The sequence below is a fragment of the Heterocephalus glaber genome, unplaced genomic scaffold (assembly GCF_053883595.1).
Source record: "Heterocephalus glaber isolate CG9 unplaced genomic scaffold, H.glaber_assembly_v1.0 deba00001561, whole genome shotgun sequence".
NCBI classification, from domain to species: Eukaryota; Metazoa; Chordata; class Mammalia; order Rodentia; family Bathyergidae; genus Heterocephalus; species Heterocephalus glaber.
Genome location: NW_028258349.1, coordinates 3,359,620 through 3,374,320, shown reverse-complemented (window position 1 = coordinate 3,374,320; position 14,701 = coordinate 3,359,620). Strand labels below are relative to the sequence as shown.

The following is a 14,701-nucleotide window of genomic DNA, read 5'->3' as shown; positions in this document are numbered from 1 at the left end:
TCAGACCCACACCCAGGTTGGTGAGGCCGTCTCATCCAGCCCCTGATTTGGACCTCCTTGGCCAGCACCAGAGCAGAGCTGGAGTGGAAGCTGGAAGAGGCCTGAGCATTGAAGAACCTCAGGTCCACAGAGGTTAAATGAGGGGAACAGTCACACGGCGGGGAAGGTCCCTCCTCTGAGGCAGTGATGGCCCTGCCCTCTGACCCTGTCACTGGGGTATCTCAATGTCACCCCAACCCTCGGCCTGACTCTCTGGTGTAGTCTTAAAACACAGGCTGCACAGATTCCAGGCAAGCACTCTGCACTGAGCTACCCCAGGTGAGCCTGGTGCTGCCCTGCCCTGGTGAGGCTAAAGTCCCAGGGAGCCTCTCCTCCGCTCACGCCCTCCTCCCTCCCTCCCACACCTGCTCACTGAGCCCCTCCACTCTGCCCCATGGCTCAGTTCATTCTCAGTTATCTTCCAGAGTAGTGGGTTGTATACAGAATGTGAGAAATGCTCAGGAGAGCTGGAGGGACACCATCAACTGTCACCAGAGACACAGCACAAGTATTAAGTGCGTGCTGCGCACGGGGCACCATCAGTGAACTCTCACACATGTATTCTTACCACACCATCCTATTTCACAGATGAGGAAACCACGGTCTGACTGAATCCAGAACTTGTGCTCTTCACCTCTTTGCAGACCAGTCACACTGAGGGCTGGACCAAAACACAAATACAAAACGAAAACCAAGCACAAGATGAGGGGAAGAAGGGCCATGGGCTGGTCCGGAAGATGAGACCAGCAAGGACGGCCATCCACCAGCAGGTAGAGCCGGCCTCTCTTTCCCCTGTACTACACCCTTTCCTGGAGGTCTGTCTCTCTCCCATCTCCCTATGTCCCACAGCACAAGGTCTCCCGGGGACAAGGCTGTATCACTCTAGGGTCCTTCCCTGCTGCTGACATGGCTGAACCAGACCCTGGAAGACAGAGGGGCCAGGAGGTGTGCAAGTGGGGTGGGGAGGGGAGCACACAGAGGCCAGCTCCTCCTCGGATTTCCGCAGCAGGAGCTTTGGGTGTCTGGTGGGTTAAAAATACTGAGGCCCCAACTCAGGGTCATTTGATACCAGTGGCTGAAGCCTGTTAAACGCAAGGGCCTGAAGGCAGTGGCCTAGAGGGAAAGGGATGGAGCAGAAAGTAGAAAGCAAAGCCTCAGAGAGAGGAGGGGAGCGGGTGCAGGAGTTGGAAAGGAGGAGAGTGGACCTAGAGCCAGAAAGGCCAGCCAGGGGGAGCTGCGGCTGCAGAAGAGGTTAAGGAGATGGAAGGGGTGGGGATGACCACGAGCCCCACCTCACACACTCGGGGTACCAGCTCATGGTGGAACAAGTCTAACATTCCAGTGTCTGCGCCCCAGCCCCAACGTCTGCCCTAACCCAGAAGCCGCAGAAGGGAGAAACGGGCCAGTCATCATTTGGGGCATTATTCTGGGCAGGCCTCTCTTGGCTCAGGCTGTGGGCTCTGGCACCCCAGCCACCCTCCCGGGAGATCAGGGGATGGGATCCTTCAGCTCTAATGTGCCATGCTCGGCCCGGCTTGGGCCTCTCCTACTACGGTGACAGCTGTCCCTCTTGGATCCACTCCTGCCGTGCTCGGGAGATTTTTTGCAGCTTTCCTTACTTAGTTGTGTAAGGTCTGCCCCATGGGAGGGGGGAAAGTTATTCTGCTAACATAATTTCATGTCCCATGCCCCTGCCTGGATGCAAAATAAACACTGCCTCCCCAAGGAGAGAGACTTTCATCTTGTGTGTCTCTGTGGGCTCCCTCATGCCTCAGTTTACCAGTGCATGCTAAGAGGCTTGGAAAGCCATGAAAAGGGTCCAGAGTGGAACTCATCCACTCGGTTCTCATCTACAAGCTGAGATCCAGCAGTTACAGCCCTATGCCCAGCTCTGCTTTGGGTGTTGGGTGTGCAGAATTCATCGACAGCCTTGGTTCAGGGCACAGGGCCCACCTCTTTGTATTTTCCTCGTATTCTTTTTCACCCCTACTTTTTATACCTGATCCTTTTTGTCCTGTCAAAGACATAGGAATAAATAGTAACTGTTAGCTGTCTTTGGAATCACACACAGCCTGGGGAATCCTCCCTTCCCGCTGTGCCCTAGAAAACCTCGTCCCGCAGGGGCAGGGTAGACAGTACATGCAGGAAGTGGCAGCCAAGTGACATTCCCTTCCTCACGGTGGACCTTATGGGCACAGGAACCCCAAATCTGCATCCATCCCCACAGGATGGAATGTGGGCCGGCCCTGTCCTCCCCTGCATTCCTGGGTTAGGAGTGTTGAGTGAAGCAAAGGAAACTGGCTGGAGCCAAGCCAGGTGGCCAGTCTTGGACTCTGGCTCCATCTTTTATTCAGAGAATGATCTCATCCTTGGTCCTGGTTCTTTAAAGGGAACCGCAGGGGGTCTCTGTCCTGCACCCTGGAATGCCCTTTTATTGCCCCCAGGATCAAAGAAACAGACTTCACTACAAAAGAGTCCCAGATTTTAGGACAGGGAGACAACACCACCTTCATTTCCTGTTGGACTTAAACAATCAATTTCGGCTCTGATGCGGGGTGATACTTCCTCCTTTCCATCTGCATTTCTTCCCGCTACTCTTGCCCTGCATATCCTCAGTGATTCCCAGTTACCCCTACACCTCCCCTCCCCCAGCCCCAGCTTCACTTACCTCCGACTCATCTGGTCTTATTTTTAGATCCCTCGCCTCTCCCTTTTCCTTAATATGGCGATGAGCTCTTGGGCCAGCACGGGGGACAAGGGCTGAGGAGCCCTGGACATTGGGGGAGGGGAGGAAGGAGCGGCTGGGAGCCTGGGGGAGAGGTGTAGGAGGTGGGACCTTTCTGGCCCTCATGGAGCTGTCCTGGCCTCAGAAGGTTATCCGTCTCTCCTGCCAACCACAGAGACATATTTAGACAGGACCAGGTGGGGACCGAGCAATGCCAATTTCAGGGGGCAGCTCCAGTTCTCTCCCCGCCCCCTGCTCCTATTCCTCCTCCTGACCCTCTTTCTCTTGGCTCTCTCGGTGGTTTCTCTGGGACCCAGCAGTGTCTTCTGTCCACTGCTCTGGGCCACTCCCCACCCCACCCCCACCTGGAGCCCCTCACTCCGGATTCAGCATCCAGGGGCCCCTCCCTATCCCAGCTCCCCTCCTCTGGATCAGGGGAGCCCTCCCAGATCCCACTACCTCCGTGCACGCTGCAGACAGGATGGGGGCCAGAGCAGTGCTGCTGTTCCTGCTGGTGCTAGGGACACTCAAGTCAGGGGTCCAGGGGGAGGAAGGGCTGGACTTCCCTGAGTATGATGGTGTCGACCGTGTGATCAATGTCAACGCAAAGAACTACAAGAATGTGTTCAAGAAGTATGAGGTGCTGGCACTCCTCTACCATGAACCCCCCGAGGATGACAAGGCCTCACAGAGACAATTTGAGATGGAGGAGCTGATCCTAGAGGTGAGTGAGTGGGGGGCTGCAGGCCTGCCATGCATGCTCAGCCCTCTCTTTGACCCCCATCTTACATCTCATATAAGATCATTAAGGGTGGGATCTCGGGCTGAGGGCAGTGTGGCAGGACCTCTGTGCTGACCAACAGCACACAACTAGTATGGGACCTTAGACTCGGGAACCCAACGTTAGGTAACTGTAGAGGGGGTGCAGCCAGGCAATTACCTCTCCATGCTGTAGGAAGCTGATGGTACTCACTAGATTTGGCTAGGAAGGAGGGTAGAAAAGGGAGAGGCAGGGACTGGAGGGCCAGGGGAGAACTGCCACGCAGTCCTGTGTACTGCACTCCCTTTCCACATTTACTCTCCTAGAAAAGCACATTCCTGCACCACATATGTAAGGGCTGTACTCCAATGAGGTCTAAACTGATCCTAAATGTAAATGTTATCAATGTCTTCTTTGCCAGTCACTTAATGGCTAAATGTTTGCATATCTCCTTGAGACCTCCATGCCTCTCACTGGCCTCCTAGCCCCTCTTTCTCCCTCCTTGCTCTCTAACTCCCCATTTGTCCCTATTGGATCAAGCTGGATGCCTTCACTGGAAATGTTTTACAGCTGAAAGAGGATTCTGAATGCCTTCCCCACTTTCTCTTTGTAGGAGGGGACTCTTCACCCCCAATCTGACTTCAGGTCTAAATCAAAGAGGATGATTATGTCCTCTCAGAGCCAGGATATGCTTGCGTTTCCCTGTACGAGTTCCCTTAGCCCCTTCTTGAGCTTGGTAGTGCAGCTAGGCCCCAGCTCATCCAGAGCTTGGAGCATTTCAAGGTGAGAGACCAGGACCACAGGCTCTCCTTTCTGTGTCCCTGCCCGGCACTGGAACCCACATCTGATTAATGAGCCAAGTATTTTTATCCTGAGTCCACAGTATCCTCAGCCATCCACCTGCCATCCTCCTCCCCTCCCCATCCCCCTAAGAATCGTGGTGCCCGAGGGTTGGGTGTGGTAAAGCTGGAGGCTGTGTCCATGGCAGAATGAATCCGTGTTGAATGCTGAGCTGGGAGAGACTTATGGGAGCAGGGGCTTCAGGATATGACTGTCCACAGCCTAAGGACTAGCTGAAATACAATGTCAGTGGGAAGCTGGGCCTGGAAGAGGAGAGCTCTCTGGTTTGTTTGTCTTGCTCCCGCCAGGGATGACAAGCGATGATCTCTCCTCTCTACTCTCAGCCTCTGGCATTCCCTACTCCTCAGCAATGCGATCAGACCCTTCAGCCCTGCCCTGTAAAATTCTTGCACTGAGAGTCACTCAGAAGAACCCCAGGGATTCTGACATCACCCTTACTCCAGCTAGGCCTTTGACCAAGGTAGAATACGTGGATGAACCCTTCTGGAGGGAAGTCCCCTCAGTCACTCTGAAGCCAGACTCTTCAACACCCCTCAGGACCCGGAGAATTCAAGCCCAGTGCCTTAAAGCTCAAATTAGTAGCACACTAACAGGTGGTACACGCCTGTAATCCCAGTACTCAGGAAGCTGAGGCAGGAGGACTGATCACCATGAGTTCCAGGTCAGCCTGAGCTACATAGTCAGTTCACGGCCAGAAATACAAAGAGAGACCCTGTCTCAAAACAAAACACCAAACAAAAGACATGCTACAGAGCTCAGTGGCAAAACTCTTGCCTACTATGCCTGAGGCCCTGGGCTCCATCCTCATTACTGAAAAACAAAACAAAAAAGCATGCTACAATTAAGCAAAAATATTCATGAATTTAAAGTTGAACCGAAGACAAAACAGGTAGAATTGTGGGGAATTGTTTAGGGATATTCTGAATCTTAGCATAGGGTCAAGGTCAACTCTTAGGTTTCCGACACCCTAGTTGACCCAACCCGAAAGCTGGAAGTGAGGAAGAAGGGTTAATAAGAATTTCAGGGGCCAATTTTAACCCCAACCCCTCCTTCCAGTTAGCAGCCCAAGTCCTAGAAGACAAGGGTGTTGGCTTCGGGCTGGTGGACTCTGAGAAGGACGCAGCTGTGGCCAAGAAACTAGGTAAGGGAGAGGAGGGAGGAGCAAGGGGGAGGGCCTGGGAGACGGGAGGCCTTGGTGGAAGAATTGGAAGAATTGGGGGCTGCCCTGTGATCTGAGGGACTCTTCCGCCACGTCTGCTGAAAAGAAGAGGGAAAGAAAATACTGAGATCGGGAGGGTAGTGGGTGGAAGTCCTAGCCTCTGCTCTATTCCTTATAAGAGTCACGTTCAGGGCCTGGGATTTAGCTCAGTGGGTCCGGTGCCTGCCTCGAAAGCGCAAGGTTCCGAGTTCGATCCCCAGTACCAAAAGAAAAAAAGAGCCAAGTGCCAAGTTCAAATTCTAGCACGAGATGAGGTGGCTTTTTTTTTTTTTTTGGTACCGCAAATCGAACTCAGGACCCTGCACTTGCAAGGCAGGTGTGGTGCCACTGAGCTAAATCTCCGGCCCGGGGTGGCATTTTTTAAACTTACCTAAACAACATGGCTAGACGCTGGAGAGAAGAGCCGGGAATGTAACCGGGTCTGGAGGAGAGGCCCTCGGGAACGCCTCCCTTGTTCCTCCCCCTCCTGAGCCTCGGCCGGGTGTCACAGCCCCGACCACCAGGGGGCAGCACAGGTTCGAGACCGCGTTCCGGATGTGGATGGGGGAGGGGTGGTTAGTAACAGTGAAGTCATTTGGTCAGTAAAGGCAGAGTTAAAGGACAGGACCGAAAATCAGCTATCAGAGTTCTCAGAGGAGATAGCAGGAATATATGTCTCTGGTGACGGCAGGCAGAGAAAGGAAGCAATACTGCTGGAATAATTAACTCCCTATTTCCTCTCCTCAAACCCTAGCTGACCCCTCTGCCTCAGCTTCTCCCTAGAGATCCTCTGCCACCAGTCCAGCCTCCTAGCTACATCGGGGCATGGACAGCAGGTGTAGGGCTAATGGACAGTGGAGGAAGTCGAGGTGGGGAAAGGGAGAAGTGGGGTCCTGTGGGATCATGCAGTGGGCTGTGACCTAGGAGTTAGACTTGGATCCGTGGGAGGGTTGGGGTCATGGTTCACCTCCCACTCCCTCTCTAGGACTAACTGAAGAGGACAGCATTTATGTGTTCAAGGGGGATGAAGTCATTGAGTATGACGGCGAGCTCTCTGCAGACACCCTGGTGGAGTTTCTGCTGGATGTGAGCATTTCCCTAGACTTGACTGCCTTGCTTTAAAGACACCACTGCTCCTCATCCCTACTAGCCCCAACCTTATTCCCCCTACACACACACACCACATACCACACACCACACACCACGCATGATACACACCATGCACACATCCACAGCCTGATCGAAATATACAGTGAATATTTGTTTTAAATATTTAGTACGGTAAAAGACATTTTGCTATTAATCTCCCTCAAAATACTTCCCCTTGCTTTGAACACATCATCTCATCATTCCTGCCACTTTCTGAAGCAGTTCTGGAAGTCTTCTTTTGTGAGTGTCTTTATGAGGTGTGATCAAAAATATGGTGAATGCTGCTGCTGTGCGTCATCCAATGGAAATACAGGCTAGCAAAACATCGGTGTGTCATCATCCACCTTATTTGCCGGATCTGGCACTGTGTGATTTATGGGTGTTTCCTAAAATCAGGATGACTGTGAAAGGTAAACATTTTGAATCAATTCAGAAATTAAGGCAGCCACAACGGCACAACTAAAGACATGAAAGAAAACTCCCAGAACTGCTTCAGAAAGTAGCAAGAAGGATGGAATAAGTGTGTTCAAAGCAAGAGGGAATATGGTGAGGGGGATTATTGCCAATGTGTCTTTTACTGTAATAAACTTTTAAAATTTAATTCACTGTATTTTTTTTTGTACTGGGGATCAAACTCAGGTCCTTGCACTTGCGCAGCAGGCAGCAAAACGACTGAGCTAAATCCCTGGCCTGATTCACTGTATTTTTTAATCACACTTTGTATACCACACTCACTAGACATACACTCAAACCAGACACATACATTCAGAACACACACATCACATGAAGCACACAAACCAGACACAACACCCAACATAAACATCACACACCACACATACCACATACTAAGGTCACCACCTCCCCTTTCTGTCAACATCTAACCCCTCTTTGGGCCGGGGATTTAGCTCAGTGGTTTCGACGCCTGCTGTGCAAGCTCAAGGACCGGAGTTCGATCCCTGGTACCAAAAAAAAAAAAAAAATCTAACCCCTCTTCCAGCTCTGACCTTCTCCCTAGGTCAGTGAGGGTGAACCTTTTAGAGTTTTCAGTGATAACAAACACCCTGCAGCCAGCCTACGCATGCCATAGGTTTGCCACCACTGCCCTAGTTCCTGCTCTGTCCATGTCCTACTATTAGGACAGAAACATTTGCTGCCTTCAATGTCCCTGCTCTTCAAGGTCCTAGAAGACCCTGTGGAATTAATTGAGGGTGAAAAAGAGCTTCAGGCATTTGAGAATGTCGAGGATGAGATCAAACTCATTGGCTACTTCAAGAACAAAGACTCAGAGCGTGGGTAACCCTGAGACCCCCACTTCTCCCCTCCCTGGATTCCCACCTCACTTGTCCTTCTGCCTGCCCACCTCTGCCACCAGCTTCACATCTTTGCCCCCTTATTTCTCCTGCATTGTAGCTCCATCTTCTGCTCTAATTTCCCTGAACTTGGTAGAGGGGTTTCCCAGACAAGCACTTCCAGCGTTCTACCTCTCCCGTTACAGCCCTAGGGTATTTTACCCCACTCTCAGATGACTAGAGGGGGTGGATCTCAGAATGAATCCCACCCACCAAAGAAGAGCTGGGGACAGACCTGAGCAGGATTGATTCCTAGGCAGACCCTCATTCTTAGAGACTGACTCTACTTTCTTCCCTCAGATTACAAAGCCTATGAAGATGCAGCCGAAGAGTTTCATCCCTACATCCCCTTCTTCGCCACCTTTGACAGCAAGGTTCTCCTCCCTGTAGCCAAATTGGGTCTCCCTACACCCTTAAGCTGCCCTCTGGCCCCTCCCAGAATTCACTGGGGCCTGGTCCCATGCTACATGCTCACATCCCCCCCCCCAACCAGCTTCTTCTACCCTATAGATTTTAGAGCTAAAGAGGGGCTTTATACTACCTAGCCCACCCTCTCATGTTAAACTGAAGCCCAGAGAAGTTAAGACATACATCCATTGTCACAGTGGCAGTGACAAGGACCCACATTTTCTGATTCCCTTCCGAATGTTTGCTCTCCTAAAATAACTGCTTTTCACTTTGACTCTGTGCCTCCTGCTCTATTCATCTCTTATTTCCTGCCCTAAAGGTGGCAAAGAAGCTGACCCTGAAGCTGAATGAGATCGATTTCTATGAGGCCTTCATGGAAGAGCCTGTGACCATCCCAGACAAACCCAACAGTGAAGAGGAGATTGTCAACTTCGTGGAGGAGCACAGGAGGTGGGGCCCGGAGCACCTCTCCGAGCAGGATAGGCTCCCCATGGGCCTAGAACACTCATTTTGGAGGTGGGCTGGGGAACTTCAGCTAACTAGGAAGCTGGTCTCTTCTTGCCCGGGCCAGTGCTTATCCACACCCTGGATTTTGCGCCTCAGTGCTTAGCATTGCACCTTACATAGAGAAGGTCCTCTGTAAATGTGTAGTTCACTGTGATGTTGACTGTGACTTAAATAACCTTTGTCAACACATGAGTGTTGAGTGCCTCTGGCCAGCTAGGACCTGCAAAGTAACTCTATTGTTATATTTAATCTTTTTTTAACAATCTCAGAGATAGAACCCCCCCCCCCATGGATCAGAACGAGGACTTTAGCCATGCCTTGTCCCATGTTCTTGCCCGTACACTACTCTCTATCAGTGGTTCTCAGGGGAGGTGGAGGAGCAGGAAGTAGGGGAAAGGTTTTGCCCTCCAGGGGATATTTGGCATATCTGCAAATATTTTTGGTGGTTTTTGTGGCTGGAGGCCAGCTAAACATCAGTGCGCAGGGCAACCTCTCCCAACAGAAAACTACCCTGCCCAAAATGGTCTGTGGCGCTGAGGTTGGGAAACCCTGCCCTGTACTCACAGGGTTCTCCTCCTTCACCCTGCTCCACAGCGGGAGATACCCACTCATCAGTGTAAATACCACTTGCTGTCTCCCACTAGACTGTGCCCCCTTCATCAGGGCAGGAGCATGTTTACCTGGGTCAGCTCTACCCAGCACCTGCTCAATGCTAAGAACATATCAGGCCCTCAGTGTTCTTGAATGAATGGATGAATGAATGAATGAATGAATACCCTGATGTTCATTCAGTTCTTACCTTTTTCCCAAAGGTCTCTCTTCCAGCCCTTGCCACCCTCCACCCCCCACCCCCCATTTTAACCCTGCAGTGATCTAGGCTTGGTGCCCAGAGCTTAAGCTTTGCTAGATGGCTTTGTTCTGGGCTATAAGCTGTCTGTGCCCTGGGGCTGACCCAGAGGCTGCCCTGCTGTGGGGACCCTCTGGAGGGAGATGTCCTTCTCATCCACTGAGTAGGGCTCTGTCTGCCTCTTCTAGATCAACTCTGAGGAAACTGAAGCCTGAAAGTATGTATGAGACCTGGGTGAGTGCCCCTGGCCAGGCCCTCAGGGAGCAGGGTGGCTGAAGTGGAGTCCTACAAACAGTCCATCCTGAGACTCCTCGCGCCCACCTGTAGAAAGAACAGTGCACCAGCAAAGGGGAAGGTTGTCTGTTCCAAAGAACACGTGTGGAGACAGACACGAGTGGATGGAAATGACAAGGGTGGAGTCCTGGGCTCTGGGGCAAAGGGATCTCCAGAGGAGGCGTGGGGGTCCTAAGCTGAAAGGGTCTCTGTGGAGACCACTCCTGGACCAGAAGCTGGCTTTCCACTATCCGGGCTAAAGGAACACCGAGGGTCTGCCTGGGCTCTACAGCCTCAGTGAGAGCAGAGAGATCTCTTTCCCAACCCCCACCCTGCTCTCCCTGTCACCCCCACAGGAGGACGATCTGGATGGAATCCACATCGTGGCCTTTGCTGAGGAAGCTGATCCCGGTAAGGCAGGAATACTGGATCAGCCTGAGGGAAGGCAGGGTGGCTTGTTTGTTGGAACTCAGGCTTCACGTGGGAAGCATTTCTGGGAATTTACAAGCAGCCTGGGGCTACACACGTGGAGGTACGGGAGGTGGGAAAGCAGATCTGGACTCCTATCCCTGGTGTCCCTTTGTTCTCTTTCAACCTCACTTCATACTTTTGTTTCTTCCAAGATGGCTACGAGTTTTTAGAGACTCTCAAATCTGTGGCCCAAGATAACACTGACAACCCTGATCTCAGCATTATCTGGATCGACCCTGATGACTTCCCTCTGGTAAGAGGCCCTGCTCGGGCATTGCTCAGGACCTTGGACTGTGGCACCTTCTGAGTGGAGGCTGGGTTTCAGAGTTCCTATTCCCATCTCTCATCAGGGGGACTTGGGAGCTTTTCCTGTTGCACACTCAAAGGCACTGTGGGCATGGAGGGCAACCTAAGCACAGGGAAGGAGGGTGGGAAGTGAGTCATATGGGACATCATACATAATTCCCAGAGCAGAGGCTAGACATGACTCCTACCCACTCACAGAATCATAGCAGAGATTCTGTGTCTTAGGGGATAGTTTGGTTCTCAGCCAAATCCAACACCTAGGACCCACTGATTGTTGAATAACTGAATGAACACACAGAAATGTGGGGAACGCTGGTACGTCTACCTTAGCCTAGAGATGCAGGAATTTGCCAGAGAGCAGGGATTTGCCCAAACTCCTAAATTCAATGTGCAGCAGATCCAGGATCAGAGTAGGGGTTTCCTATCTCCTTCTCCTCAGGAAGGAGGGGCTTGTGCCCAGCTGAGCCTCCTGAGACTTTCCCTGTGGGATTCCCATTCTTCCACTGCTTAGCTCTTAGCTACTCCTTTCAGGCCCTACTGCCGGAACTGTCCCCTATGCTGTCCCCCTCTTTTTTTTTTTTTTTTGGTACTGGGGCTCAAATTTGGGACCTAGAGCTTGCGAGGCAGGCGCTGGAACCACTGAGCTAAATCCCCGGGCCCCTGCTGTCCCCCTCTTTATCCCTGGGAACCCTCACACTTACCCTCCTGGACCTGTGTACACCTAAATTCCATTACGTTGCCATATTTGGATCTCTCCACAGCTGGTTCCATACTGGGAGAAGACATTTGACATCGACTTGTCAGCCCCACAAATAGGAGTCGTCAATGTTACTGATGTGAGTTTCCTTTCTTCAACCCCCGATGGAACCCCAACTCTGTTTCTCAGGGTAGCTAGCTCTCCTCCCCTCTGCTAACTAGGAACTGAACCCTTCCAAGGAGAAGCAGACATGCCCAGGGGGAGAGTCATGATGTGCAATTGCCTCGTCCCTATCCATTGGAATTGGTTGTTCTTTGAAAGCCCCGTTTACTTCCTTTGCCCTCCATGAAGTCTTGGAATCATCCCCTCCCTCAGACACTCTCCCAGCTCATCTGGCATTGAGAACATGACTTCCATACGACTACATATGCATCCTATCTCTTCCAGCAGACCTGGAGCTTTTGGAGGGCAGAAATCTCATGTATCATACAAGTACATGCTTCAAAACTATTGAGTTGAATTGAATAAGCCACAGCCTTTGCTTTCATAGAATTATCAGCCTAGTTGGGAGGAGAAGTATTCCATTAACTATAAGCTTGGATTGGATAAACTTTTTAAAAATAGTACTGGAAATGAAAGCCAAGGCCTTCACACAGGGCCACATCCCCAGCCCATCCCCACCAGGCCTGGCTTGTTTGGATTGGATAAACTTTATAATAAAGATACAAATAAAATGTTCAGAAGGCTCAGAATCAAAATGATTTCTACTTGAGAGGATCAGATGAGTTTAAAAGAATGTGGCATTAAAATGGACATTGTACAGTGTATGGGATTTCAACATGTGAGAGTTAAGAGAAGTCACTTACAAACTCAGGAAAAAAACAAGATTGAATGATGAACAATATAAAAATGAATATCAGGTTTGGGAATAAGCAAGTAGTTTCTCATGATTTGAGAGTCTAGAGATCACTGAAGTTGGTACTAGAGAAGCAGGTTATGAAAAGCTCTGAATACAGAAGAGTCACTGATTTTATTCTGTTGACCATGAAGAGCCACCAGTGGTTTTGCACCAAGGACATGACAGAAGGTCTGTTTCTGAAAGCTCAGTATGGCAAGAGCATGGGAAACACATTGAAGGGAGGTCTTTTGGGAATCCAACGTTTCTGTCCATTCCCACTTGTCACTATTCTAACCTAGACTTTCACCTGGACGGTTTCCCTGGCCATAAAAGATAGAGGATGTAAGGGAGGATGTACAGAGCCCAGTGAGTAAGAGGACAGGTCGAAAGACCTAGGTGGGACTTAACTTTGGTTCCCCGTGTGTGCCATCCCCTAGGCGGATAGCATATGGATGGAGATGGATGATGAGGAGGACCTGCCTTCTGCTGAGGAGCTGGAGGACTGGCTGGAGGATGTGCTGGAGGGTGAGATCAACACAGAGGATGACGATGATGATGACAATGATGATGATGATTAGTTGCTGTGGCAACCATCTCTAGCCCCACCTGATCTTTTCATGTACCTTCCTCCCTTCGCTGTCTTTCCCTGAGTTCCTCTGGGGACACTAGGTTATTCTTTACCATAGGGACTATTGGAGCCTATATATATTGGGTGCTGAGATCCTGATCACCCTCAGGTGATGAGGAAAGGAGCTACTTTTCCCTAGACACTAGTGCAGCTCTGTCCTCTGACTTTTGGTTCTTATCCTGCAACTTACCTGTATTTGTTACTTGTTTCTCCCATCATGCTCCATCTTCTTTCTTGTGGTTCTCTTCTTTGCCATGTCTGTGGGTGTCATCTCTATTCTGTTCCTTCTTTGTAGTCTTCCCCAGTCTCTCAAATCCTAAATCCTTCTGACTGTTCTGTCCCTGGCCAGGAGGAAGAGAGGGTACTGTGTTTGGGGCTGTATCTCAGCCATTTCTTGTTAATGTATTTGGGTCAAATGCAAGGCCTCAATAAAGAGATCTGGGGCAGCATGAGCAAGTGTCTGTTGATGAAGTCTCACCCCTATGGCAAGAGGGAGGTAGGCAGAGGAGCTAAGCTTTAGGTGTGGGTGCCTTGTTAGGAATGAGCTAGGGAACCATGATAGGAGGGGGTTGGGGCTCTCTCCAGGCAGTTTTCCCAGAGAAGCCAGGATTATTTATCAGCTTTAAGTCAATAAGCCTTTTCTGAACACATGGCGTTTGTCCAGGGCTGCTATTGGGCTCTGGAAGGGCAGAGAGTGCCAGACCTGGTCCCTGCTCTTCAGCTGATTAGCCACACTGAGAAGTCAAACAGGCGCACTAAACAGTTGAAGAAAAATACAAAGAAGTATGTAATTAAGTGATTATGTGCTGCTTGATAGCACCCTCCCTGCAGCTCTTATTTGAACCTCGAGACTGAGGCCCAACTATTCTTCCTCAGTGGGGCCTTCCCAGAGGTGGTCCCCCATCTGGGTTCCCACTGCGCTTCTGATGTGCGCCACCATCGCAGTACTCAGCACATTCTACTGTAGCTCTTCATTTAAATGTCTGTGTCCCCCCACTAAACTGTGTGCCCCTCGAGGGCAGCAATCCAGGATTTTTCTTTATTTTCACAGGGTCTGGCATATAAAACGTTCCCCTAATGTGACAGTTAAAAGAAGGAACAAGTGAAAAAACAGACCGGGCCTAGAGAGAGACCAGAGTGGGCTTGATGACTTTATAAAGGAAGTGAGCTTTTTCTACGTCTTAAAGAGTGGGATTTGAGTGGAGGCAAAGGAGTTGAGAAGGGGTCATTTTAGTTCCTGGAAACATCGAAAGCACTGGTGGGATGTGTTTGTCTTACTGAGGGCAGCAGAGGGACCATGGAGACAAGAGGAGAAATTCAAGTTGTGGCCGTGAGGACTGAGTAAACATAATGGGGCTGTTTTGCAGAAAAGTTTGAACTTAATCCTGTGAGCTGGCTGGAGGAAGGGCAAAATTTCATTTGGTACTAATGATGAGCAGGATGGAATTGGGGAGGAAAGAGGATGGGGATGCCAGAGGGAAGGAACTGGACTCACACTCAGAGACTGTTATAATAATCAGTGTAAAGTTGGGAGAGCCTGGACCTAAGGGGTAGCCATGGAAAGAGCGAGATGTTGACTTTTGTA

General features: G+C 50.6%; 1 protein-coding gene across 1 annotated transcript; it reads left to right on the top strand.

The window, feature by feature from the left end:
* Positions 1-2,820: 2,820 nt before the first annotated feature.
* Positions 2,821-13,568, top strand: Casq1 (calsequestrin 1). The gene is made up of 11 exons (XM_004858724.4): positions 2,821-3,488; positions 5,442-5,526; positions 6,569-6,669; positions 7,910-8,021; positions 8,382-8,455; positions 8,809-8,939; positions 10,032-10,077; positions 10,473-10,527; positions 10,740-10,840; positions 11,655-11,729; positions 12,926-13,568. Exons 1-11 carry the CDS (start codon positions 3,246-3,248, stop codon positions 13,064-13,066), a joined length of 1,164 nt encoding a protein of 387 aa, XP_004858781.1. The 5' UTR covers positions 2,821-3,245; the 3' UTR covers positions 13,067-13,568.
* The last annotated feature ends 1,133 nt before the right edge of the window (positions 13,569-14,701 follow it).

Bases quoted from the DNA above. Each gene is read 5' to 3' on its own strand.
- Casq1 (XM_004858724.4), top strand. From the start codon at position 3,246: ATGGGGGCCAGAGCAGTGCTGCTGTTCCTGCTGGTGCTAGGGACACTC. The intron at 10,078-10,472 runs GTGAGTGCCCCT...TCACCCCCACAG, and splicing joins AAAGTATGTATGAGACCTGG to GAGGACGATCTGGATGGAAT. The intron at 10,528-10,739 runs GTAAGGCAGGAA...GTTTCTTCCAAG, and splicing joins TGCTGAGGAAGCTGATCCCG to ATGGCTACGAGTTTTTAGAG.